The following is a 26,961-nucleotide window of genomic DNA, read 5'->3' on the forward strand; positions in this document are numbered from 1 at the left end:
AGATTATATCAGCATTATTTATTAATTTATTATTATTTCTAATAATTATTAATTTATTATTTTAATAATAATAATCTAGGCCCTCCCCATTATCCAAGCCCCTTTTATTAGGATTATCTCAGCATTATTTATTAATAATAATGATTTTAAAACACCACCTCACCCAGATGAATCTAGGCAGTTCACATTATCCAAGCCCCTGAATCTCTTCCAGTGCTCACACTTCTAGTCTCCCATCCATATGCAACCAGGGTGGACCCTGCTAAGCTAAGGGGACAGGTCATGCTTGCGACCACCAGACCAGCTCTCCTCTCCTCTTTCTTGTCCAACCCACTGCTTGATACAGGAATCTGCCACAACATTGAGCTAGGGATGAGCACAAAACTCGGTTCGGCGCCTAACCAGTTTGGGCTAGGGATGTGCACGAACCACCGGTTCGATTCCGCCGATCAAACGGCCTCCGCTTCAAAGGCGAGGGGCATACCTTTAAGGGCAGGATTATCTCGGATTATCCGGTTTCATCATATGTGGGGGACGAAAACAGGCACTTTGTCAAGTTTGTTTAAAATAGAAAGCTTTATAATTGGGAGAAGAAGAAAAAGCAAGCCACATATATTGTATTGACATATCAGTACTTGCTGCACAGTCACACCGAAAGGGACACTCAGGGAAAACGAACAGAAGAAATGAGGAACATTTGCACTTTTAAGCTCTATTTACAGATCTTGCGCTGGCCAATAAAAGGAGCAAGACACATCGACGGCCTCCAAACAAGCAGGCTTCAATACCGCCTGTTCATCTTCTTGAACTTCTCGTAGTGGTAGTCATCTGTTGCTTTTTCATTTGGTGGACGCTTGCGGTTTGGAGGGGACCCTGTCAAAAAACCCAAAGGAAATATCATTATTTGGTCTTCAATGAACAGTCAGTATGATCATCCATTAAAAAAGTATTGGGATCAACTGAAAAGGTACCCCTTTTTCATCAGGCAGTGAATTGGAAAGGTTGCTCACATTCCATACTTCTGCACACCTTTTAGGAACATAGGAAGCTGCCATATACTGAGTCAGACCATTGGACTATCTAGCTCAATATTGTCTTCACAGACTGGCAGCAGCTTCTCTAAGGTTGCAGGCTGGAACCTCTCTCAGCCTTATCTTGGAGAAGCCAGGGAGGGAACTTGGAGCCTCGATGCTCTTCCCAGAGCGGCCCCATCCCTTAAGGGGGAATCTCTTCCAGGGCTCACACTTCTAGTCTCCCTTTCATATGCAACCAGGGTGGACCCTGCTTAGCTAAGGGGACAAGTCATGCTTGCTACCACAAGACTGTCTCTTCTCTTTTGGGACATTTAGACGTACAGAAAATTCAGGCCTGACAGACACTCCATCCCCCTACAGAAAACAGCTACCTTAGAAGCTTAATTATCTTTAATAACCCTTAAAAATATGTGCCATTGTTTTCAATTGAGGGTTGGGCCTCTGGAAAGACAAGCAGGCAGCAACATTCTGTTCTCTGCTCTACACCCCGCTTGCTTGCTTTTTTACAATGCTCACATCAACCAGCGGCCCCTGCTGGTTTTCTAAGAAACTGCATCAGTAATGCTTCAAACCACAGTTAAAAATATAGCTGCTCACAACGGGGGCAGAAAAAAACCACCACCAAAAAGCCATGATACATAAACCAGTCAAGACTCAAAGGGCATGCTGGGAAGGAAGAAGTGCTGGGAAAGAATGGGGTGGAAGGAAGGAAAGGAGAGGTGTAGGAATTTTTTTAAAAAAAAAAGTGTGGAGGAGGAGGAGAAGAAAGAGGAAAGGACTTCTCCAGGCAGAAAGTAGGGGACGGAGAGAGGGTGAAAAGACTAACCTAAGTGGAGAAGGGGAAAGGTGACACAAACACACAACTTCTCACCATTCTGGCTGTCACTTTTGATGGGACTTTAGGGCTTTAAAAGTAATAACCAGCACTGTATAGTTCGACAACAGCTGGAGAGAGGCATAGTTGCCTACTGCTGAATTAATAAATCATCTAAAACTCATAGGATAAATGAGCTACATTTTCTTTAACTGGGCGACAGCCGTAATAATTATAGCTGACACACTTTGTCCAGAAGGCACAGATCGCTTCCGCAGGAATGTAATGTACTCGGAAAGAATTTCGGAAACCTGGAAGTGGCTTATTGCTTAGGGACTTACTCTCCGGTTCGGGTTTCTCCGTATCGCCGACCCTCAGAGGACGTGCCTTGGGCTCCTCTTTATTTCGCCTCACCGGTGCGTTCAGCTCTTCGTGATAAACTGAAAGAAGAACCGCCCCGCCCAAGCAATTCACAGTATTAGAACAAAAGAAGCTTTTATTCTGAGCTGATCAGATCACTGACAAAGGATCTGTGATTCCCCCCACCCCATGATCCCCACCAACTAGGATGACCCTTTAAGATAAAGTCCAGTGGAATGGTGGGTATGAACACAGGAAGCTGCCTTATACCCTTGGTCTATCTAGCTCAGGGCTGCTCAACTTTGGCCCTCCTGCAGATGTTGGCCTACAACTCCCATAATCCCTGGCTATTGGCCACTGGGGCTGGGGATTGTGGGAGTTGTAGTTCAAAAACAGTGCAGGCCTGATCTCGCTCAAGATGATCTTTGCTGACTAGCAGCAGTTCTCCGGGGTTTCAGGCAAGGGTCTCTCCCAGCCCTACCTGGAGATGCTGCCAGGGATTGAACCTAGGGGCTCTGCCGCGAGCTACAGCCCCTTCAGATATAAGGTTGTCTTAAACCGAGGCAGAGCCTTGGACCATCTAGATCAGGGATTCTCAGTGCTGGGTCCCCAGATGTTATTGGACTTCAACTCCCATAATCTCCAGCTCCAGTGGTCTTTGGTTGGGGATTATGGGAGATGAGGTCCAATAACATCTGGGGACCCAACGCTGAGAATCCCTGATCTAGATCAGTACTGTCTACAATGGTTGATAAGCAGCTCACCAGGTAAGGAGGCAGGGCAAGAGTCTTGACCTAGCCTGGAGATGCTCTCAGAGACAGAGCCCGGGATCTTCTGTGTGGTCTAAGGGCACACGACACAGCCACGGCGCTGAAGCTAAGCAGGTCTTGAGGTGGTCAGTGTTTCGATGGGAGACCCACATATGCCAATTTGGGGGATGGGGTCATCGCACTGTGCAAAATGATTACTAGCCTAAGTGGGGGCAAAAGGGGAATTCTTGACCTTTAGTTTCCCACTTGTGGGGACAGAGGGGAGGGCAGTGCCTGCAGCAACTGTGGAGGCCTCCAAGATGTTGTCTGGGCTTCTCTTTACAAGTATACCGGCCAGGGTGGCCAGAACCTAAGGGGTATACTCGTGGGCCAAATAGGCCGTAAGCCAGAATTTGGCTTTCAAAAAGCCAAATCTGGCTACCTAGGTATACCCCCGAGCTGGTGCATGAGCTGGCTTGGCTGGCTCAACTGCGGAACCAGACTGGACCCAGTCCAGCCAAGCCCAGGTCTCCTCGAATCCGATCCGGATTAGAGCCAAACCGCCAGCTCGCACACCCTAACTCTAATTGCTCTGGGAAGAGCAGCAGCCTGCTGGCATGCAGAAGGTTCCCAGCTCCCTCCCTGGCAGCATCTCCAAGGTGGGGCTGAGAGAGACTCCTGCCTGCAAATCTGGAGAAGCCGCTGCCAGTCTGGGTTGACAATACTAAGCAAGATGGCCTCACTTGGCAGCAGGCACCTTCCGACGTTGCTGTGATTTGGACAAAGAGTGAACAAGCCTTTCAAGGACCCGCGGGCTCGTGTGCTGCCTCCCACACAGAGCCACTCAACACACCAGGCCACTGCCCTTGCGTAAAGCAAACGCCGCTCACATCTGTTATGCTGGACGTAGTTGACAGCCATGTTGGTGGGCACAAAAGAAGTCTCGCTGTCTTTCTTCTTATTCTGCTGTTCGGCTAGCAGCCGCGCTTTGGCCTCCTCGGTGGAGATTATGTTCTTGATCTTTGCTCTAAAAGGGGAAAAGAAGGAGGAAAATGGAGCGACTTCTGATACAAGGCAGGCAATTGATTATGGCTCGATTGGCCAAGCTGGTGCTGGACAAGTGTTACAAACAAACAAACATATAAATATACGATTGATTTCTATACCGCCCTTCCAAAAATGGCTCGGGGCGGTTTACACAGAGAAATAATAAAGAAAGAAAGATGGATCCCTGTCCCCTGAATGGCTCACAATCTAAAAAGAAATATAAGAGAGACCCCAGCAACAGTCACTGGAGGTACAGTGCTTGGGGTGGATCGGGCCAGTTACTCTCCCCCTGCTCAATAAAAGAGAATCACCACATTAAAAGGTGCCTCTTTGCCAAGTTAGCAGGGTTACACCATACAATTTAGAAGATTGCATCGCATTTAAATTTGACAGTGTTAGTACTCATTATTTTTTGCATGTGTATTGGATTGCTGTCTGGGTACCATCCCTCTTTTGCATACATTACAAAATGCTCCGGCCGATTGTCCCTCTTTCCCTTTCCAAGACGGAAATAATCTCCTAAAACGCGCCCCTAAATCACCTACTCAATTCCCAGGTCCACTTCAGGGATGCCGCTCAGCATCTGATTGGACAGCATCTCCTCCGTCTTTTTGGCTGAAGAGACCCGGATGCTCTCGGGGAGCTCATACAGGCAGTCCTCGGCGTTCTTCTGCTTCACCTTCTGCTCCTCGTTCTCTACAATCCCCTTCCTCTTCTTCAGCTCAGTCTCAATGTACTTCATCCTGCGCAAAAAGCCAACACAACACTCGTGTCAGGTAGCAGCACCTGTTGGACCACAACCTAGCGTTTGCTCCAGTCCAGGCCTCTCCCACACTGGATGTCTTCAAGCAGAGGCTGGGCAGCCATCTGCGATATGTGTGCTGCCTCCGGAGCTTCCTGCATCAATTGAAGGGCTGGACTAGATGGCCTCCCAGACCTTCTAGCTGTCCAGAGCCAATGACAGTTGTAAAATATTAAAAAGACCAAAAACATACGCCCAGCCAAAAATTATAATCAGTTTTCACAGATCAGCACCAAGTTCCTCTACACCATTGATTCTCAACGTTGGGTCCCCAGATGTTATTGGACTTTAACTCCCATAATCCCCAGCCAAAGGCCACTGAGAATCAACACTGAGAATCCCTGTTCTACAAGACAGTTATAGTTATTATATATCACTTTATATATAGCATATAATTATATATTATAATTATTATAGTTGAAACGTAACTGCAGGGGTTTGAAGTAATTGTAAGGATATATTTGTCTGGGGTTTTTCCCCTGTAGATATTTTATTTTTGAATTGCAGCGGTCTTGGGCTAAACAGAACCTCCAGATTTAGAGGCAGTCTACCTCCTAGGCAGCCACAGTGGGAGTGGGCTATTGCCTTCAAATCTTGCTGGGGGCTTCTTGGGAGCATCTGAGTGGCCACTGTGGGCAGCAAGAGGCTGGAATAGACACACTTTTGGCCTGATCCACCAGGGCTCTCCTTACATTCTCAGAGAAGAAAATAAAATGCTATTATAAGATATTGGGGGAAGTGTGTACAGCGGGCAGCAGAAGAACCTGTGCTACTGTGAAGTCAGTCTGCAGACTAGGATGTATCAAACCACTTACATGTCAGCATCTTCATCTCTCCTGTTAGTCTCGGCTGAGAAAGAGGTCCCAAGGTTTAGGTCCTCCTCTTCACTGATCCTATCGGGAGATATAAGAGAGAAACTAGTAAAAGCTAATCGTGCTATTCAGATATCAAATATCAAATCATGGTTTGCATTCATTGTAACTAATCGCAACCACGGTCCAGAGCTGCTTGCATTTCCATCCTTTCAGAACTCAGCTGCTTAAATTAGCTGCCATTTCCCCAACTCCATCAATATCCAAGGCACTCAACAGCACCATAATGCAAAAAAATAAAGAAACATGATATGACAGGTTTCGGCCCCAGCTTACAATCTATGCACCGACAATGGGGGAAACTACAGAGGGGCGAGAGGAAGATCCCAAAAGGTAACCACCAACCGAGAGGGGACAACCGGTAAAGGCAAAAGAACCAGGGAACGAACTCAAGCAAATGGATGTGACGTTCAGCCTCACTCAGACTCTTGTGCCTTTAAACATGACACAGCAGCGAGGATTTTGCCCACCTCAATGAGAACTAGGGCTTTGACAAGTCCATTATCACAGCAAATTAAAACCCCTTGTGATTGTAATATTGCAGAGTATCTACCAATGCCTGCATCATTAGCTAAGGTTCAAAAAGCATGTTCTGCAGACCCCAGAAGACCCCTCCCCTGGTACCCACCTGTCCTTGCCTCGCTCTTTCAGCTTCTTCATGTCCACCATACCACCGGTCTTTATCTTGAAGGGGTCATCCTATGGGAAGGGGTGGGGAGGGATCACAAAGGCTGTCAGTGACCTGATCATACCGATCTCAATAAAAGCTTTTGGCCACTGACTGAGGCTACAAGCAAGAAAAGCCTCAAAGCAGACTACGTTAAAAATATATATTTTTTTATATAGGCTACGTTAAAAATATATTTTTTAAAATGGGATGGCCGGAATGTAATGATCCCAAATATTTAATCTTACCACTAAGGTTGTCTCTTCCTGCACGTTCTCTCCGACGAGCAGAGCTGCGGCACTTGCAAAAAAAGCACACAAAGAAACTCAAGTCAGTCCAGGAAGTTTCCCGACCACATTTCAGGCACACTGTAGTTTACAGCCCTTGGGGCCACCTTAATCCCCCCCCCTTTTCTCCAGCCTCTTTTTCAGGAAAGCAAGGTAGAATACTTTATTTCTCTTATTTATGCTTCCCCCTCTGTTTTTAGCCTTCTTTCGTGTGTAGGAACCCAACTCCTAGATTCCCATAGGGGCAAGGTTTTATTATTTGCAGTTTCTGTATTTGCACCTATAGGTGAGAATGAGACCCCCGCAAATAACGAGGACCACCTGTATGGTCTGTTTGGGTGACCCATCTGTTAGATGTAAGCTTTGACAATGGTGAAAAGACAAAATGGAGGGAATGGGGAAGTCAAGGGAACGAGATCCCAAACAAGTTGGTTCAGGGCGGCAATACAAAAGGCCACAAATGAATCTTGATGATTTTAGTGACTGGCCCCCTCAGAGCTTTTCCGCCTAGAACAGGGATTCCCAACAGGGGGTAACTGAAGGGTACCCAGGAGGTACTCAGAGCCTTCTTGCCTCCGTACACATTTGTTCCTATCTGGGGAACAAAGCAGATCCCATTGGAGGACTGCTGGCTGGAAGCCAATATATTCTCAGCTACATGTCCGCTGTAGAAGGTAAGGGCGATCTGTCATGGAAGTCCACACTCGGATATCAGTGCATGTGTGCCACTCATTCCCGGCCACGAAGTTCAGATTTTTGCATGGAAACCTCAGAGCAATGATATTCTGAGGTTATTCTGCTACAACTCCCATCACCTCCTAGCACAGACGAGCTGGCAGCTGGTGTCCAATAACATCAGGGGACCCCAGTTTGAGAATCCCGACCCTATTTACCTCACTCCATTTGGCCTCTTCCTCAGACTCTGCACTTCTTTGGCTTCCTCAAGTTTCATCCTGAAAATCAAACAATGCTTGCCATTATTAAGATACTGGTGGGTAAGTTCTCCTGGTGCTATGTTTTGTGTCCTTGCTAGAAGCTGGATGGACTGGGAGATCTGGGTTCAAATCCCTGCTCAGCCACAAAATTCACTATTCCTCAGCCCAACCTACCTCACAGGGTTGTTGTGAAGCTAGAGCAGAAGAAGGATAAAAAAAGAACTACATAATTATCAATTCCCTTTACACATGTATGTGTGTATTAGCAATACATTGCTTCATCATAACAAGGCATCACTCCAACTGCCCTTCTAGTCTACCTTGCTGCACTGCAGACTGTGGAAGTTGTGGTTTCAGGGTAAGGTAAAGTGTGCCATCAAGTTGATTTCGACTCCTGGCGCCAACAGGGCCCTGTGGTTTTATTTGTTCAGGGTTTTCTTTGTTTGTGCTTCCCTGAACAGTGTTCTCTCCAACATGGATTCCCAGATGTTGTTGACTACAACTCCCAGAATCCCCAGCTACAATGATGGTTGCTTGGGGATTCTGGAAATTGTAGTCAACAACATCTGGGAATCCCTGTTAGAGGGGAAACCATCCCAGAAATACACAGAAGTGTAGAGAACTATCCATGAATATGTCATAGAGCAAGGATTCTCAAACTTGGACTCCCCAGATGTTGCGGGACCACAATTCCCATCATCCATGGTGGCCAGAGATAATGGAAGTTGTAGTCCAACAACATCTGGGGAACCAAACTTGAGAATCTCTGACATAGAGCTTTTGAGCACCACCTCCTCCATTCCCTTGTTTGGAGTTCCCTGTGCAAACACAGTTCACAATCCCTCACTTCTGTGGTGCAAGGTGAATGGCCATGCTTTTAGGCTGCAGTCCTATGCATGCCTACTTAGAAGTAAGCCCCAGTGCACAAAGTGAGGATTACTTCTGAGCAATGAAGCTTAGGATCCAGCTATTAGCACAGGGATAATCAACTTTTGTTGCTAGAATACAACTCCCATCATCCCCCCAGACCACTGTATCTGGGGATCATGGGAGTTGTAGTCCAGAAACATCTGGGGACCGAAGACCAAGTATCCCTACACCGGCATGCATTCTGAATACTAGCTGGGCTGTTGCTTTCATGCTCTGCTTCACCTTCAGTGATCCAGCAACTCCCTGCTTTCCTAATATTAGCAATGTTAGGAATGGAACCTCCATCTACAGAGAAAGCCTGCCTCTAAATACCAGACACAAACAGCATGGGGATGTTGCTTTCATGCCCTGCTCCTGGGCCTCCCAGAAACACCTGGCTGGTCGTAGAAACTGGAAGTGGACAAACCCTCCGCCTGGTGCCACAGGGCTCTTCTTCTGTCCGTATGTTTGCAAGTGCTTGTAAGCCAGCTGTTCAACAGCGGGACAGCCTGCCTCATGAAGCTGTAGGCTCTCCCTTCACTGGGTCTTATCAAAAGGAGGCTGGAGGGCCATCTGTCAGGATGCTGTGGCAGATTTCCTGCACTGAGCAGCGGGGGGTTGGACCAGAAGATCTCCCAGGTCCCTTCCTATTCTACCGTCCAATGATTCCAAGATGCAATTAAGACTTTACTTGCGTTACAAAAGCAATAACTGAAAATGCATTTCTCACTTAGAACAGAAGATCATAAGAGCAGCCCTGCTGGATCAGGCCCAAGGAAGGCCGCAGGCAAGAGCTGAGGGCATGCCGCCCTCCCTCCTGCTGTTGCTCCCCTGCAACTGGTATTTAGGGGCATCGTGCCTCTGAGGCTGGAGGTGGCCCACCGCCACTGACTAGTAGCCCTTGACAGGCCTCCTCTCTGCGTACGCACCAGCCACGTTGTAACACATCCACGCCCGTGGCCACCCACTGGATCCCACGCAGTAGCCCCTATATACGAAGTCCCCCCAACGTTGACAGTGGGGTCATCTGGACCCCAGCACCCACCGGACCTCCTCATTGACCAGTTCATCCCCCTCTTCTTCATCGGAATCCGCCCTCCTCCGACGGAACGACCTCCCCGCCGGCATGATCCAGGCTACGGCCTCGACCCCACGCAGCTGTCCACAAAGGCCTCCAGTTCCTCCCACAGCCACAATGGCCGCTTCTGGGTCTGTGCCCTGCGGCGCGCGCAATGATGACGCAAAAGGCGCGCGTCGAACCCGCAGCCGCCGCGCTTTTTGCCATAGGGCAGAGGGAGTCTCTGGAGAGGATTGGTCGGCCCAGATAGAACAGTCACGGGAAATCTCCTAGAGTCACAATGGCATGGTCTGAAGACGGGTCTCCTTGGTTAAATTGGATGGGACTCTCTCACCCCCCCTCCCTCCGCCTTCGTTAGAGAGAGGAAAACGGGGTTTTCATGGGCGACCATGGAGCAAACCCGGAATTTAAGTAGTTGTGATTATAGAGCCGATGCCAACTCCTCCAGGCACACTTCACTTCACTTTAAGAGAGCCCTAAAACCTTACTTGTTTGGCCTGGCCTTCCAAGGTTTTTAAATTGTTTTTAAGTATGGCTTTAAATGGTTCTGAATGGTTTTGAAATTGTTTTTATGTTGTCTTAAGCCGTGTGTTTAGATGGTGTTAGTTTTATGTTGAATGAATGAATGAATGAATGAGCATTGTACTATCGCTAATAGAGCATTATACTAATGCTAATATACTCTGCTTATATATATAGAGAGAGAGAGAGAGAATATATATAATATATAATGCTAATATATTAGCATATATATAATAGACATATATAAGAGTATATATAATATATAATGTTCTTCTCTTCTACATTTGTTTTAATCTCATGCTGGTCGTTGACCAAAATAAAGAGATTTGATTTGATATATAGTCTGCTTATAGAGAGAGAGAGAGAGAGAGAGAGAGAGAGAGAATATATATTTGCAGAGTATATTATATGTTATATTATAGGACACGACATTGTGGCTGAATTTTAGCTAATGCCAATATAGCCTGTTACATAATAATAAAATGATGATGATGATAATTAATAATACATTAATAATGATGTAATACGAGTCCGAGATGCCCAGCACCCCCCGGGCCCGCCTCCTCCTCCGCCTCCTCCTGTCAGGCTGAGCCGCCGCCTCCTCCTCTCCTCTCCGCCCCGAGCCGTGCTGGCCAGGCAGCCGCCTCCTCCTCCTCCTCCTCCTCCTCCTCCGAGGCCGCCCCGGCAGCGGCAGCAGCAGCAGCAGCAGCAGGAGGTAACCCCCCCCCCGTCCCCCGCTGCCCCCCAGGCGGAGGCCCCCCTGCGGCCCGTGGCGGCCCTCCCCGCCCGGAGAGCCAGGAGGAGGAGCGGCCGCCCGCCTGAGGCCTGACAGCAGCCCCGGAGCCCCGGCCTCGCTTAGGCCGTCGCCCCGGCAGAGCGGCGCTCTAGGAGGGAGGGGCTTCCAAACGGGGGCGCGGGCCCGTTGGGGGGGCTGGAAAGGGGGCCCCGTTGGAGGGCTGGGCCGGGGGTGGGAATATCCTCCCTGGGGGTAGATATGGGAAGGGGGAGTGTGTGTGTGTGTGTGTGTGTGTAGGGGGGGGGATTTCGCCCTCCTGGCCCTCTCCTTCCCTGGCTTGGGAGAAGAAGATGGAGCTGGATTGGGGTGGGGGGGTGTTGTCAGTGCTCTGCCCCCCATCTTGGGCAGGCGTGGGGTAGCCCTACACACCAGTCTCCTGGGCCCTCCATTTGGAGAGGAGGAGCCGTGGCCTCCTCATTCCCTGGGAGGTGTCATGAAGTCCAGGAGGGGGGCTGATGCAAATTATTTGCCCCCCCCACACACACATACACACCAGTCTTTCATTGCCATGGGGCAGGGATTTGGAGGGCAGGGGGGTCTTTGCAGTCCTCCTCATCCTTCCGGGGAGGGAGGGTGGGATGGAGGAGGGCCCTTTATGCCCATTTCTCACCGTTACGACCGAGGAGGGGTCTTTTCCCATTCTCCCCACCATTCTCCTGGGAGGGGTCTTTTCCCATTCTCCCCACCATTCACCTGGAAAGTAAGTGGGGAAATGCTGCCATCTGGGGCTAACTTGGAGGACAGGGTAGTTAACGCTCTCTCTCTTGTCAGGTTTTTAAAAATAAGAAATGCCCCAATGTTCTTGGGAGCAATTTAAATGGGGCAGCAACCCTAAACCAATTTATTACTCTCCCTCCCCACACACACCGGCTCAGATCCGTGTGTCCTCCCTTGTTAAGGAATTTAGTATTCTAATATAGCTGTATAATACTAGAGTAGTAACTTTAAAGTAGTATCATTTTATGGCTCTATAATTTGCTTTTATTAGGATTGTTATTAATCATGCTCCGTCTTATGCTGGTCTTGGACCGTTATAAAGATGATTGTTTGTGTAAGGAATTGCAGTTGTCTGGGACTTTAAGTTGGTTTGTGTAGGATGTTTCCTCCTGGATATTCTTTCTACTGGTCCACACGGACTCGAGGGCACCCTCTACCTTTACTGAATCGGAATCTCTTTAGGGGCTCCTGGTAGATCTGGGGGTGCATTTTTGTTTATATAAGCTGTCTTATCAGGTTTGTTTCTGAGTAGTGTTTCATCAGTTCATATTGGCTAGTTATTACTTAGCAGGCTTTCGCCCTTTTGTAGGGAATTGTCCGAGCTACACGAAAAGGTTTTCCATCCTGTCCACATTTTGGGAGCTAGTATACATTTGTGACTGAGAGCGTGGACCCAGAGGTGGTGGTGATTCTGAATTAACTAACCTAGGGTTTAAAAGGTGGGGATTTTTTGGCATGTCCCCTACAGTGTCTCTATTTTGTCTGCAATAAAACGAGGAAAAAGGACCCACAAGTGATCATTGGAACATAGCTGTGGTGCACATGAAAGATGTTAGAGATGTCAATTTGGGATAATGCCCCCAAACTGGACTAGATGTTTGTTGTTTGGGGTAGAAAATGCCAGGTAATACACCTTTTGAAATGACAGTAGAAAATGACATAGAAAATACACCTTTTGGATGACAGTAGAAAATGAGCTGGCAAAATAAACCCACTCATCTCGAATGTTCAAGAAGCCAAATTCAGTGAGGGGCTTTGATCAGTGTTCCTTGTAAGGGGGATGCCCAGATGTGGTTGATTAGAACTCCCATAATCCTCAGCCAAACACGGTTGGAGAGCTGGGATTCTGGTAACTGCAGCTGACAACATCTGGGAATCCCTGTTACAAGGAGCACTGGTTTTGATCCACTTGCTTAAAAATTGCTTTTTTGATAAGGTGGGAAAAGCACAGCTTTGTGTGTATGCATGTGCACGCTTCTGTGTGCATGTGCTGGGCTATGAAAACTATTAAAAGGCGAGGATTGCTGGCCTGGTGGTATCAAGCATGAATACCACCTTTGCTATCAGGTCCACTCTGGTTTGCATTTGGGAGGGAGACTACATATCTTACAGCACTGTAAAATATTCCCCTTAGGCTTAGAGGATGGAGCCGCTCTGGGAAGAGTACCTGCCTGCTTGCATGCAGAAGGTTCCAAGTTCCTTTCCTGGCATCTCCGAGAGAGGATGGAGAGAGAGACTCCTGCCTGCAAACTTGGAGAAGCTGCTGCCAGCCTGTGTAGACAGTACTGAGCTAGATGGACTAAGGGTCTGACTCAGTAAATAGCGGCTTCCTATGTTCCTGTGTGATCTGGAATTGTACTCAGTGCAGGCTTTCAAGGTCTCGAAGGTTCTCAAATTTACTAGAGTTGCCAGTTGATCTTCAAGGTTCACCTTTGGTTTCCCCTCTAAGATGTTCCTGGTGCCTGCAGCTTGCTCTGTGGTGTTTTGTGTTTAATTTTTCTTGACAGTGAGGTCTTTGCCCCACGTGCACCCCTGTAGCGATGCAGCCACATCTAATCCCAGAATGGAATTGGGATCATCCTTGCCTGTCTATTCACAGTCAGTGGGATGGGGTGAAACGGAGAAGGAGAAATGTGTGAGTTCAGGCAGAAGGGGAGCTGGTGATGATGCAGCAGTTCCAGCTGTTTTGAAAATGATGAGTAATGCCTCCCTCTCCTCTTGGGAAGGACAATCCGTGGACAATCTGTCTGGGGTGCACGCCTTGGAGGCTTTGTTTCTGGGGATAAGGTAACCATCTGGTCTTTTTCAGAGAAGCTGCAAAGCACTGCCAGAAAAGAATTTTGGTGTATGTTGCAGAATTGTGTCCCTGCTTGTATAAGCACCCTAGAACTGCAGGGATATAAACTGCAGAAAGGAGTTTTTCTGAGTGTGCCTTCAGTCAGCTTAGCAGGGTATACTTGTCTTCCTGGAGCCCTTGTGTGACTCTATTCCCTGCTAACTGAGCAAAGAGGCATCTTTTAAAAGTAGTGATTCTCTTACATTGAACAGGGGGAGAGCAACTGGCCCTATCTATCCCCGGCACAGCATCCCTCCAGTGGCTGTTGCTGATGTCTCTCTTAACTTTTTTTTTTTTAAAGATTGTGAGCCCTTTGGAGCTTTTATTTATTTATTGTATATAGATGCAAACTGCTTTGGGAACTGTTGTTGAAAGCAGGATATAAATATTTGTTGTATTTGTATTAGCGTCAGCTGACATATCGGGAATTAAAAAGAGAAGAAAGAAGTTAACATTAGGAATCGGGCTGTCTTGGCACATCAATTTTATTTATTTATTTATTTCTCTATCGTATGTATATACCGGCCCATATAAAATCTGCAGGCGGTTTACAGTTAAAACCCAATAACAATGAAAACCTTAAATCGTATCAAATGAATGTAAATCACCACCACTAAAACTCTGAAGACCTTATAAGTGAAAAGCCTGATAAAATAGGTGAATTTTCAAAAGTCACTTAAAGGCAGCCGGAGATGGGGAGGTTCCGATTGTATTCGGGAGCCTGTTCCAGAGCTCTGGGGCAACCCTAGAGAAGGCTTGGTTTTGGGTTGCCCCCATAGGGGTCAGTGGCAACAGCAACCGGACCTTCCCTGAAGATCTTAATAGGTGGTGGGGTTTGTGAAGAAGGCGGCGCGCTCTCAAACACCCTGGACCCAGGGCTTTATAGGTCTGTTCACATGAACAGAATTGAACAGCGTTGGGCGTTCCCATGGGGGCTGGATGGGAGGTAATTGAAATTACCTCCCTGGGATTCATTGAAATGCTGGATGTGTGTGGGCTGTACCAGTTCTCTGCACATGGAAAAGAACTGAGACATCCCTTGGTTTCATCCCTACGCATCAAGGCGAAAGCTAAGCTCTTCTTCCTGAGATGCTAGAGGAGAGCATTTTGTACAGAGGCACATTCAGTTACCTTTCCGGGCAGAGGAGACGGCAGAGGAACCCTGGGGTAGCAAAGACGCCGCCCGCCGAAGCAGCCCTCCCACTGCGAGAATTCGCCCACGGAAACGTGCACTCGCCTTGCACACCTGCACAGGCTTATTTTTAGTCCGTTGTGGCTGAAAAGATAACCGGAACCGGCGTCTGTGAAGCGGCCACGTCTGGTTGCCTGGAGGCGATGCTAGCTCGCCACAGGCGACCACAAGAGCCGCTGTTTGACAGACCTTCCCTGATTGCGCGCTGCTGGCTGGAGATGAAGTGGATTTTGAAAGGCTGTGGGGTGCAGCACAGTCGGCCTCAGATCTGCCAGGGCTCTGAGCGGCCGCGTCTCTGGGGTTCTCCTGTCTTCCTTCGCCCTGCAGAGAGCTCTCCTCTGTTGATCAGAGAGAATCGGGTATTGCATCAGTCTGGCTCCTGGTTTTGCATTGCACTCCTCAGCAGCGCATCTGCCAGGCTTGCCACCCAACTGCTGCTCCGTGCTGTGGGCTGGAAATGTTTCCACTGCTATATTTTTTTCCATAGGAGGGGTGGGGTGGGGGTTGATCCTTTTCTAAAAATGATTTTTATTTTTTTAAGAGGAGGAAACTCAAGTTCCAATCCTGTAAATCAAGTTCCAATCATGGACAGTCAAATACTTTTTCTATTTTTACCATTGGGATCATAGTGGGGCAAGCAGGAGGCTTCTCAGCTGCTTTTGGACTACAACTCCCATCACCCCCTGCTGCATCACTCGCCTCTGCATAATGGATCAGCTCTGGAGAGTAGGCTCTCCTGTTCTGACCTGCAGATGTTATATCAAGGGGGTGGGGTGGGGGGCAAGCGGGAGGCTCCCCGGCTGCTGTTGGACTACAACTCCCATCATCCCTCTCAACAAGCGACCAGGACGATATCCCCCTCCCCTCCCTTCCTCTCTCTGTTCTTTATTTTATTTAAATCCCACCTTCTGTGCTGGAACTCAAGGCAGTGCACGTCGTCATCATCATCATCATCTTTATTTGTTAGGCACCCCGTAACAAATTGTTCTCTGGGTGGCTTACAACACAACATTAAAACATGAGATAAAAACGCACGACACACTTAAAACAGCCCCCCAAAAGGAGGGGTCCGGGTTGGGACATATGGGGCAAGGCACTCTCTCAGGCTTTAAAGGCTAAAACCAGCATCTTGAATTGGGCCTGGAAACAGACTGGCAGCCGGTGCAACTGGCGAAGCCCTGGCGCCATATGCTCTAAATGTCCAATCCCAGTTAATAATCTTGCAGCCCTACTTTGTACCAGCTGCAGTTTCCGGACCATTTTCAAAGGCAGGGAGAGCCTTTCACATCCAAGCGCTGGCCCGTCCCTGCTTAGCATCAGCAAGGTAGCTGTCTCAGACCCTACCCTGGAACTTGAAACCTCTCTCCCTCCTTGCAGGTGTGGCCAGGAGCAAGATGGGCGACCCCCGAGACATCTGTCCTCACCTGGATTCCATAGGTGAAGTCACCAAGGAAGATCTGCTGCTGAAATCCAAGGTAGGCCAACGATTCACTTGCGACACACGACACACACACCACCACCCCTAAAAAAAAACCAAAGACAAACCTCCTCAAAGCCACCGTGACATTTCTAGGCCAGGCCTGGAAATATTCCTTGTGACTCGATAGGACACGCTCACTCTTTTAAGTGAGGAGGAAAGTCAACAAACCTGTAAATTGACTTCCTATCATAGACAGCCACATACATTCCGCACCCCCCCTCCATTTTTACCATTAGGAGCATAGGAAGCTGCCATATACTGAGTCAGGCCCTTGGTCCATCTAGCTCAGTATTGTCTTCACTGACTGGCAGCAGCTCTCCAAGGTTGCAGGCAGGAGTCTCTCCCAGTGCTAACTGAACAAAGGTCTTGTGGTAGCAAGCATGACTTGTCCCCATAGCTAAGCAGGGTCTGCCCTGGTTGCATCTGAATGGGAGACTTGATGTGTGAGCACATCTTCCCCTCAGGGGATGAAGCCGCTCTGGGAAGAGCAGAAGGTTTCAAGTTCCCTCCCTGGTTTCTCCAAGATAGGGCTGAGAGAGATTCCTGCCTGCAACCTTGGAGAAGCTGCTGCCAGTCTGTGAAGACAATACTGAGCTAGATGGACCAAGGGTCTGACTCATTATATGGCAGTTTCCTATGTTCCTAACTGTTCATTTGAGAATATCTATGATTCTTCCTACACCTTTAAGTTTATCTTTTGAGTTATGAGTTATAGCAGGGCTTCTTCAACGTGGGTCTCCAGATGTTGATGCTAACTGAGCAAAGAGGCACCTTTTAAAAGTGGCAATTCTCTTTATATTGGGAGAGTAACTGGCCCTCTCCATCCCCAGCACAGCATCCCTCCAGTGGCTGTTGCTGGTGTCTGCCTTATGTTTCTTCTTAGATTGTGAGCCGTTTGGGGACAGGCGACCATCTTATTTACGTATTATTTATTTTTTGGTGTACATCGCTTTGAGAACTTTGGTTGAAGAGCAGTATATAAAATATCCAAAGTCTCGTAGTATATATAGTCAGTATTGTACCAGGTTAACAGCAAGGTTCCCAAAGACTCTTGGGAATTGTAGTGTGTAGAGGGTGCTGAGAATTTCTCTTAACAGATCCCTAATTCACCCCTCCCCTTTCACAGAACTACAGTTCCTCGAGTTCTCTTGAGAGGGAATGACTTTTAAATTGGCATAAGCCGAGTGTTGATAATTCCTTACGGTTCCAAAGCTTACTATTAAGTAAAAGAGGAAGCCAGACATTGCTTTGAGCTAATCATCTCTCTCTCCCTGAGGATTCTGAGCCATTGGTAATTACTTTTTTTCTTTCCTGGCACACACAGGGAACATGCCAGTCTTGTGGGGCTGGCGGACCAAATCTGTGGGCCTGCCTTCAGGTAAGGAAGTTGCTTCAAAATATATGCTTCTGTATGGGAGAGCTATGCCATTCTTTAGAATCTGGACCCTGGACTGAACTGCTTTAAACAGACTTTTATCGTGATTTGCGTGTTAGCTACAGTGCTCCTCTTGTTTTTAGATTCCCAAATAACTCTTGAGTTTTATATAAACCTATTTCTTTCTTTCTGACAAATAAACCAGTGTCCTGCATCTGGTAGCCAAATTATGTACGGCTGCGATTAAGGTCCGCACATGGGGTATTAGAAATGGTTCATTCGGGTTTTTAGTTTGCTTCACCCTTTTCAATTTTCTGTATTTGATTGTAGAGTGTGTGTGTGTGTACACACACCTGTATCGTTATTCACTTTCAAGGATCCTTTTATCTGGGTTTGGGCTAGGGGTGTGCATAAAACCGGACCAGTTTGTTCCAGCACCCCTCCGACCTCCCCCGCCCAGTTCGGGGGTGGGGGGTTCCGCCAATTATTATTATTTTTTTTAATTTTAATGGCTGCCGGGGGTGGGGGGTGGAAATGGCCACTGTGCATGCACAAATGGTCTCTGCGACGTCCTGGGCCATGCCAGGCCTTGCAGAGGCCATTTGCGCATGCGCAGCGGCCTCCAAAATGGCCGCTGTGCCAATTTACGGAGGCCCAAACGGGCCAGTAAACTGATTAAATTCGGGCCGCGGTGGTGATATGAGAGGCCAGTGGAGGGATAGGGAACCTTGGCGGACCCCCCTGCGGCCTACAGGAAGCCCTATGAATGGGCTGATTTATTTATAGGTATATAAAATCGTGGGGTTTGGTTCCGGTCTGGACAGAACCGGGGTGGGTGGGGTTCGGTTCGACCCTGTACATCCCTAGTTTGGACTATGCATTTGATCATTGATTGTAACAAACTGAACAGACTTTCCCCTTTGGGGGGCGCGGGAGTTGTGGGTGGACCACCTCTCATTGTCCTAGGTTTCTTCTCTCGCTCGCTCTCCAGCACCACATGCCTGCATCTGTGTCTCTTGTCTCTGTCTTTCTCTTTAGGTAGCTTGTCCTTATGTCGGCTGTGGGGAATCCTTTGCAGATCACAGCACCCTGCATGCCCAGGTGAGAGATCTTTATCACAAAGGCAGGTAGGAGTGTGAGTGTGTGTGTGAGAGAGCGAGCGCGAGAGCGATAGAGGGAGCGCCTTCCTTAGAACTGAACTGTCGCCCCAAAACACTGAGCTTTGAACACTCCTCTCTCCCATCCATCTTGCCTTGGAAATAGAGAAATACAGTCAAGGTCCTGCAACATTTATTTAGAAAATGCCTAGGCTTTTTCAGTGAAAACAGATGCAGTGCCAGACCTGTATGGATAAGGCAAGAAAAATAAAAGCTACTGAGTAAAAAACAAAGATGAAAAGTGTACTAAAAGCAGCAGTTAAAAGAACCTTACAACCATTGACTTTAGAACAGGCCTGCTCAACTTCGGCAAATCCAAAAAACCCCAGCCACAGTGGCCAATATCCCCCCAATATCCCCGGTGGCCAATATCTCCCATTACCAAGGGTCTGACTCGGTAAAAGGCAGCTTCCTGTGTAAGAAACCCATAACGGCCACCCATGCTGATGGCAATCGTAGCGCCCCACGTGTATTCTTTCTTTCACCATGTTAGGCTAAAAAGCACAACCTGACGGTGAACCTGACGACGTTCCGCGTGTGGTGCTACGCCTGCGAGAAGGAGGTGTTCCTGAACCAGCGGCTGGCCGCCCACGCTCCTGCCCCGCCCTCCAAGTTCTCGGATCAGGTGGGTGGTTTTGTGACGGAACTGGGGCCTTCAGATGCATTGCTTGCCCGATGGTGCCCTTTGTGAGAATCACAGCTTTACAAGTCTATCCAAGCCAGTCCGTGAACAGGTTCGGCCCGGCTCAAGGGTCGAACCGAGCTGGACCGGGTTCGGCTGATCCCGGAACCGAAGCGGCCTGGCTGGTTCCATGCACATCCCTACTGGGAGGGCATACGCACCCTCGGAGGACTTTCCATGAAAGGGGTGGTGCTTGCAGGTGCCGAGTTCAGCAATAGAGCATTTGCAAAAAGTCTGCGGAGCCCAGCTAAGGTGAGGCTCAGGTGTTGCACCCAGGGTAACCTTTCACCGGGGCTCCCACCCACCCTCAAAATGGCTGTGTGTATGAACGGGCTCGGTGTCTCCTCGGCGCCTCCCAGCTTGCTGCAAAGCAGACTGGCCTTTGGTGTTAATGCCCCCGCCTTCCCTTCCAGGATTCCCCTCCGCCCGCCCATCCTCTGAAAGCCGTCCCGATTGCCGTGGCCGATGAAGGGGAGTCGGAATCCGAAGATGACGACCTGAAACCACGAGGTAATCCTGTTGGGGTCAGGGGCCTTTTGGGGGGCTGAGCAAAGCGACATTTGGGGCAGAAGCGCTCTGTGCAAAGAGCTAACTTTTATTTTATTTTATTCATTCATTCATTCATTCATTCATTCATTCATACATTCATTCACTTACTTATTTATTTCGATTTCTATACCGCCCTTCCAAAAATAGCTCAGGGTGGTTTACACAGAGAAATAAGAAATAAATAAATAAATAAATAAGATGGCTCCCTGTCCCCAAAGGGCTCACATTCTAAAACGAAACATAAGACGGACACCAGCAACAGTCACTGGAGGTCCTGTGCCGGGGGTGGAGAGGGCCAGTTACTCTCCCCCTGCTCAATAAAGAGAATCACCACAGTGCCCCTGGTTTGGGTTCTGAGTGTTTCATTTTAATTTATGTTATTTTATATATCTATATTCCACCTTTATAGGGCAAGGTCTTTACATAGGGCCATAGGCAGCTGCATCAGACCTTTGGTCAATCTAGCTCAGTATTATCTACACAGACAGGCACCAGGAGGGAACTTGAAACCTTCTGCATGCAAGCATGCAGATGCTCTTCCCAGAGCGGCTCCATCCCCTAAGGGGAATCTCTTACAGTGCTCCCATGGAGTCTCCCATTCAAATGCAACCAAGGTGGACCCTGCTTAGCAAAGGGGACAATTCAGCCAGTGACCTCAGTGAGTGCCCATTTTAGTGACCTCAGTACCCTTCCTTTATTATTAGTATTAGTATTAGTATTAGTATTAAATTTTATATCCCGCTCTTCCTCCAAGGAGCCCAGAGCAGTGTACTACATACTTAGGTCTCTCCTCACAGCAACCCTGTGAAGTAGGTTAGGCTGAGAGAGAAGTGGCTGGCCCAGAGTCACCCAGCAAGTCTCATGGCTGAACGGGGATTTGAACTCGGGTCTCCTCGGTCCTAGTCCAGCACTCTCACCACTACACCACGCTGGCTCTTCCCTCTACCCAAGCAGGGTAGCCCTGGCTGAAATGAGAATGACCAGCAAAATCCCACTTCTCCCCCGTTTTGTGCCTCTTTCTCTAGGCCTTACCGGAATGAAAAACCTTGGGAACTCCTGTTACATGAACGCTGCCCTTCAAGCCCTCTCGAACTGGTAGGTAGTAGGGCTGGTGCAGAGTAAAGAGACCCTGCCACCGCGCCCCCCCGCCTTTGAGAGTAATCGGTAAGAATCTGACCAGCTTGGGGTGCAGCACAAGGAAGGGGTTTAGCACAGGAAGCTGCTTTGACCTTGGAGAAGCCGCTGCCAGTCTGGGTAGACAATCCTGAGCTAGATGGACCAGGGGTCTGACTCGGTAGTCAGACCCTTGGTCCATCTAGCTCAGTATCATCTATACAGATTGGCAGCGGCTTCTCCAAGGTTGCAGGCAGGAGTCTCTCTCAGTCCTATCTTGGAGATGCTGCCAGGGAGGGAACTTGGAACCTTCTGCATGCACGCATAAAGATGCTCTTCTCAAAGTGGCCCCATCCCTTAAGGGGAATGTCTGACAGTGCTCACACATCTAGTCTCCCATCCAGATGCAAGCCAGGGCGGACCCTGCTTAGCAAAGGGGACCATCCATGCTTGCTCCCACAAGACCAGCTCTCCCCGCTCTCTCGGCAGGGCACACTCTTGTTTTCCGATCCCCTGTGAATAAAAAGCCAGGTCGGAGCAGGAGGTAGAGGAAGTGACCGTCTGCTAAGCAGCACCTGGGTCAGAGGGCTTTCTGCCCTGCCTTGTTCAAGACCCGGGTCCGACTGCTGGGTAGGGTGAAGTCAGTGTTCCCTCTAAGTCCGTGTGCACTCGCGCGTTTTTTGGATGTCCGCTCAGTTCATTTTAGATCCCGCTCAGGTGGACTCAGGAAGGCCCCACTCTGAATGCGGGTGCGCACACACTGCCTTGATCCTGCCGCCCTGAACAAGACTCATTCTGCACACAGATGGGAAAAAATTAGAGAGCATACCGGATGGAGCCCTCCGGCCCTGCTGCTGCTTGGCAGATGATCCCTTGCTGTCTGTCCTGCTCTGCTCTTTACTTGCAGTCGATCAGCCGACGGGCTCCTGAATTCAGGCAGGGGATGCCTCCCGCCCTAATTAGGATGGTGTGAAACAACCCGCTAGGTTTCAATGCTCCTACCGAGGGATAAAGACTCCCCTCTTGATCCCCCATTCTCTGGGCCTGAGCAGAACCCTAAGGGCAATTTTTCTTCTTCTTTTTCTTTTGCCCTTGGTCCTGTCTCTGTTTTCAGCCCGCCGCTCACCCAGTTCTTCCTGGAATGTGGAGGGCTCGTGCGCACAGACAAGAAGCCGGCCCTCTGCAAAAGCTACCAGAAGCTGATTTCCGAAGTGTGGCACAAGAAACGGTAGGTCGTCTCACAGAGTGGGTCTCTCTAAAAAAAGGCAGGGGGGTTACTTTTGCCTTGGAGGCTCTTCAGGTTGATCCTCTGCCTGCCTTCACATATAAAGAAAAATGGGTGAGCCACTGTGGCTGGGGATGATAGGTGTTATAGTCTTAACATCTTCTGGAGATGGTTTAGGAGAGTGATTGTGGCTGGGGATGGTGGGATTTGTGGCCCAACAGCCTCTGGGGATAGTTGATAGAGGATGTTGTAGTCCAGCATCCTCTGGGGATCTAGGGTTGGGAAGGTGATTGTGGCGGCGGATGATGGGATTTGTAGTCCAACAGCCTCTGGGGATCTAGGGTTGGGAAGGTGCTTGTGGATAGCGGGATAATGGGATTTGTAGTCCAACAGCCTCTGGGGATCTAGGGTTGGGAAGGTGATTGTGGTGGCGGATGATGGGAGTTGTAGTCCAACATCTAGGGCCCCACGTTTGCAACCCCCTGGCTTATATGATTGATTACGTGTTCCGGGATTGATTTCTTTTTAAAGCCAACAATGGGTTCCTCAAAGTGACTAACCGCTCTCAAAGTCCAGCAGAAATCCTCATTAAGAAAGATCAAATGCTGGGGGGGTGGGTTTCGGCTGGAGGCATGGCAGAGGGGCGCTTGGCTGACGAATCGGAATTGCACTCTGCACAGTACTTTGCCGGCCTAGGATCACCGCCCTCAGGCCGTGCTGCCGGTTTCCAGCCTGAGCCGCCTGGCTTCTGCCTGTCTCTGGACCCGGCTCTGACCGGGGGCCTGCCTGTGGCCTTCTCTCCTCTCCAGCCCCAGCTACGTGGTCCCGAGCAGCCTATCCCACGGAATCAAGCTGGTCAACCCCATGTTCCGAGGCTACGCACAGCAGGTGAGCCGGCCCACCGAGGCCACCTCCTTTGCTTCCACTTCCTGTTGCAGCCACCAAATGATACCCTCCTCCAGGGCTTTGCAGGGTTAAAAACAACCGCTTCCTTGCAGTCTCCTCCGGCTGCTCTCCTTGCCCTGTCCAGTAACTCTCCCTCCTCTCTCATGAGGTGAACTCCAGAAGCTTGTGGAACGGAGGAAGCTGCCGTCTACGGAGTCAGACCCTTGGTCCATCACGCTCAGTATATTGTCTACCCAGACTGGTAGCGGCTTCTCTAAAGTGGCAAGCAGCTCTCTGCCCTATCTTGGAGAGGCTGCCAGGGAGGGAACTTGGAACCTTGGAGGAGAGGCTGCCAGTCTGTGCCGACAATACTGAGCTAGATGGACTCCGTATATGGCAGCTTCCTATGTTCCTAGATAAATTTATGGTCTATCTAATTAACTATCTAATTGCTACTAGTCTGAGGGCAATAGGTCACCTCCAGCCTCAGAGGTGAGATGCCTCTAAATACCAGTTGCAGGGGAGCAAGAGCAAGAGAGAGGGCATGCCCTCACCTCTTGCCTGTGGGCTTCCCAGAGGCATCTGGTGGGCCACTGTGGGAAACAGGATGCTGGACTAGATAGGCCTTGGGCCCGATCCAGCAGGGCTGTTCTTTAGTAACTCTTGTCCCCTTAGGAAGAACAGATGATGATGATTGATTCGATTTCTATCCCGCCTTTCCAAAAATGGCTCAGGGCCATTTGTTTGTTATTACACAGAGAAATAACAAATAAGATAGCTCCCTGTCCCCAAAGGGCTCACAATCTAAAAAGAAACATAAGATAGACCCCAGCAACAGTCACTGGAGGTCCTGTGCTGGGGGTGGATCGGGCCAGTTACTCTCCCCCTGCTCAATAAAGAGAATCACCACGTTCAAAGGTGCCTCTTTGCCCAGTTAGCACGGATTCTGCATGAGATAGCTATCGGGGCAGTGAGTGAGCTTGCCAAGGGGGATCTATTCCCCTAGCGGTCACCCATGTTGGGCTTCCCTCTCCTTCCCCCAGGACACGCAAGAATTCCTACGCTGCCTGATGGACCAGCTTCACGAAGAGCTGAAGGAGCCCATCGCGGCCGAGACCCGGGACTCGGACTCGAGCGACACGGACGACAAGCGGGAGGGCGACCGCAGCCCCTCGGAGGACGAGTTCCTCTCCTGCGACTCGAGCAGCGACCGCGGCGAAGGGGACGGGCAGGCCAAGACGGGAGGCTCCCCGGGGGAGGCCGAGCTGCTGATCCAGGACGAGGCCGGCAGGGGGATCTCGGAGAAGGAGAGGATGAAGGACCGGAAGTTCTCGTGCAGCCACCGGCGGAGCAACTCGGAGCAAGTGGACGAGGACGCCGACGTGGATACCTCCGTGATGCCCGTGGACGGCAGGGCTTCTCCGGAGGCCGTCTCGCCACCCACGCCTCGTCCTGCCAGCCCCTCTCGGGCCCCAGGTAGGCATGCTGTTTCGAAACAATGCTGTCGGAACCACTGCCCTACGTCTGTCTACGATGCAGACTTCTGCTGGTTCGGTACAGCTTGAGCTGTCATAAATCCCCCTCCCCACAAAGTGCCTTGTTCTTCGAGGAGGGTTCTCACAATTCTCAGCTGAAAGTGGTCTCCTCAAGAGTTCCTGTGAAGGGACATTGGCGTCTGCCTTCTACCGAGTCAGACCAGGCCTTCACATCTCTAGCAGTATAGGAACAGGAAGCTGCCATATACCGAGTCAGACCATTGGTCCATCTAGCTTAGCATTGTCAACACAGGTTGGCAGCGTCTTCTCCAGGGTTGCAGGCAGGAGTCTCTCTCAGCAGTATCTTGGATATGCCGGGGAGGGAATTTGGAACCTTCTGCTCTTCCCAGTGGCCCCACCCCCTGAGGGGAATATCTTACAGTGCTCACATGTCGTCTCCCATTCAAATGCAAACCAGGGCAGACCCTGCAACCTTGGAAGAAGTCGCTGCCAGTCAGTGAAGCTATTCCTGATTTGTTAGTTAATTTGGTTAATTTGAAGTTTTAATTTTGGTTAATTTTATTCGTTTTCTTTTACATCAGATGTATTTGCAAATGTATTTTTGCAGATATTTTTGATGTATTGTATCAAATGTATTTGCAAATGTGTTTTTGTGTCGTTGAGACAAATACGTTGGTATCGAATGTATTTACGTTGTATCGAATGTAAATACAAATCTATTTACATTTTATGTTTTGTTGTGAGCCACCCTGGAGCAGCGGGGTATCAATATTTTAAATAAGTAAATACTGAGCGAGATGGACCGATTGTCCGACTCAGTCGAAGGCAGCTTCCTATGGAGTCAGTCGAGGGAAAGCAATGCAATAGGTAGCTTGTCTGGTGTCCATAGGAAACTTGTTTTGCCCGAGGATGCTTTCAGGGCCTAGATTTGACAAGCAACCCGTCCCCTTCCCTGCACAGAGCCGGACAACGATGCGTACACACGCTGCTCTTCGCGGCCCTGCAGCCCGGTTCACCAGGATGTGCACGCCAAGCTGTCGAGCAGCCCTCCGCGGTCAAGTCCCGTGAGGCTGGGGCCTTCTTACGTCCTGAAAAAGGGTAAGCTTGGAGGCCTCCTAACGCTGGCAATGGGTGCTCTCGATCCACCTCTTGATTGCGTAGCGTAGGGGTGAAGAGGCTGAGCTGTGCATCGGGAAACCCTTACGTTGGAATCTCTCTCCTTGAACTCACTAGAGGGCCTCTGGCAAGCCACTACTCTCTCAGCCTCAGGTCCGGGTCATTAAGGGGCTCGCCTTGAATTCAGAGTTGTCTTTTATTCAGGGTAGGACAGGCTGATATTCAGTGCACTTGGCCAGGGCGGGGGGCACAGACAGGGAACATGGATGGGACAGCTGTTTCTGGCAGTAGCCCTGCGTTTCTTGTGACAAGTTGTTCCACCGGCACACAGTGTTCTGAGAAGGGGGCGCATCTGGGGTGGACGAGCTAAATGGCCCGAGTGTGTGTCCATTTTTTGCAGTGGCCGCCACATGTGTTCTGATCTGGCTGAGGGCAAGGCGATCGGGGTCTTGTGTGTGTGTGTGTGTGTTTGTGTTTTGTGTCTCCTTTTGAAATCTCCTTCCTCAGCCCAGATGCTGGCCTCCGGCAAGAAGAAGAAGGAGGTCCGCTACCGCAGCGTCATCTCGGACATCTTTGACGGCTCCATCCTCAGCCTCGTGCAGTGCCTCACCTGTGACCGAGTGCGTTTGCTTTCTGCTGCTGCTCCCGTGAAAACGGCAAGACGCCCGTGCTCTCGAGCCCCCCCTCCCCGCTCTTCTGGGGAGGCGGCCTTCACTTTGCATGCTTTCCGCTGCCTTATACTCTCCATCTAACGATGTTTGGTCATCTGTGGGGTGGCGGGACTGACAGTGCTGGTCCATTAAACAGCAGCTGGGTCAGAGGGCTTTTCCTCCCCCCATCAGGGGTATCAAGCTGCAGCCTTCCAGCGGGTTTCGGACTGCCACTCCCACCATCCCCGGACCTGGTCTTTGTGGTAGCAGACATGAACATTCCCCTTGGCTAAGCAGGGTCCACCCTGGTTTGCATTTGGATGGGAGACTACGTGT

At 49.6% G+C, this 26,961-nt stretch overlaps 2 protein-coding genes across 8 annotated transcripts in view; one reads left to right on the forward strand and one right to left on the reverse strand.

The window, feature by feature from the left end:
* Positions 1-557: 557 nt before the first annotated feature.
* Positions 558-9,713, reverse strand: C17H9orf78 (chromosome 17 C9orf78 homolog). The gene is made up of 9 exons (XM_053282488.1): positions 9,522-9,713; positions 7,526-7,585; positions 6,594-6,645; positions 6,307-6,377; positions 5,622-5,699; positions 4,550-4,747; positions 3,848-3,984; positions 2,190-2,288; positions 558-873 (listed from the first exon to the last, which is right to left on the reverse strand). Exons 1-9 carry the CDS (start codon positions 9,602-9,604, stop codon positions 782-784), a joined length of 870 nt encoding a protein of 289 aa, XP_053138463.1. The 5' UTR covers positions 9,605-9,713; the 3' UTR covers positions 558-781.
* Positions 9,714-9,889: 176 nt separating this feature from the next.
* USP20 (ubiquitin specific peptidase 20) overlaps positions 9,890-26,961 on the forward strand; it is a 32,687-nt gene continuing 15,615 nt past the window's right edge. For 3 of the 7 annotated variants that reach the window (XR_008312803.1, XR_008312804.1, XM_053282458.1), the window contains exons 1-12: positions 9,890-10,064; positions 16,275-16,372; positions 17,702-17,755; positions 18,791-18,853; positions 19,403-19,534; positions 20,005-20,101; positions 21,166-21,235; positions 22,368-22,481; positions 23,288-23,366; positions 24,407-24,839; positions 25,820-25,957; positions 26,483-26,631. Coding sequence is in view for 5 of the 7 variants with exons in the window: in XM_053282458.1 (XP_053138433.1) it covers positions 9,944-10,064; positions 16,275-16,372; positions 17,702-17,755; positions 18,791-18,853; positions 19,403-19,534; positions 20,005-20,101; positions 21,166-21,235; positions 22,368-22,481; positions 23,288-23,366; positions 24,407-24,839; positions 25,820-25,957; positions 26,483-26,631 (1,548 nt within the window). In the remaining 2 variants the exon portion in view is untranslated. Of the gene's footprint in view, positions 10,065-10,641; positions 10,792-13,526; positions 13,657-16,270; positions 16,373-17,701; positions 17,756-18,790; positions 18,854-19,402; positions 19,535-20,004; positions 20,102-21,165; positions 21,236-22,367; positions 22,482-23,287; positions 23,367-24,406; positions 24,840-25,819; positions 25,958-26,482; positions 26,632-26,961 lie in introns of those variants that run through there. The other 4 variants (XM_053282459.1, XM_053282461.1, XM_053282460.1 and 1 more) reach the window with 4 other exon arrangements.

This window comes from Hemicordylus capensis, chromosome 17 (genome assembly GCF_027244095.1).
Source record: "Hemicordylus capensis ecotype Gifberg chromosome 17, rHemCap1.1.pri, whole genome shotgun sequence".
NCBI lineage: Eukaryota > Metazoa > Chordata > Lepidosauria > Squamata > Cordylidae > Hemicordylus > Hemicordylus capensis.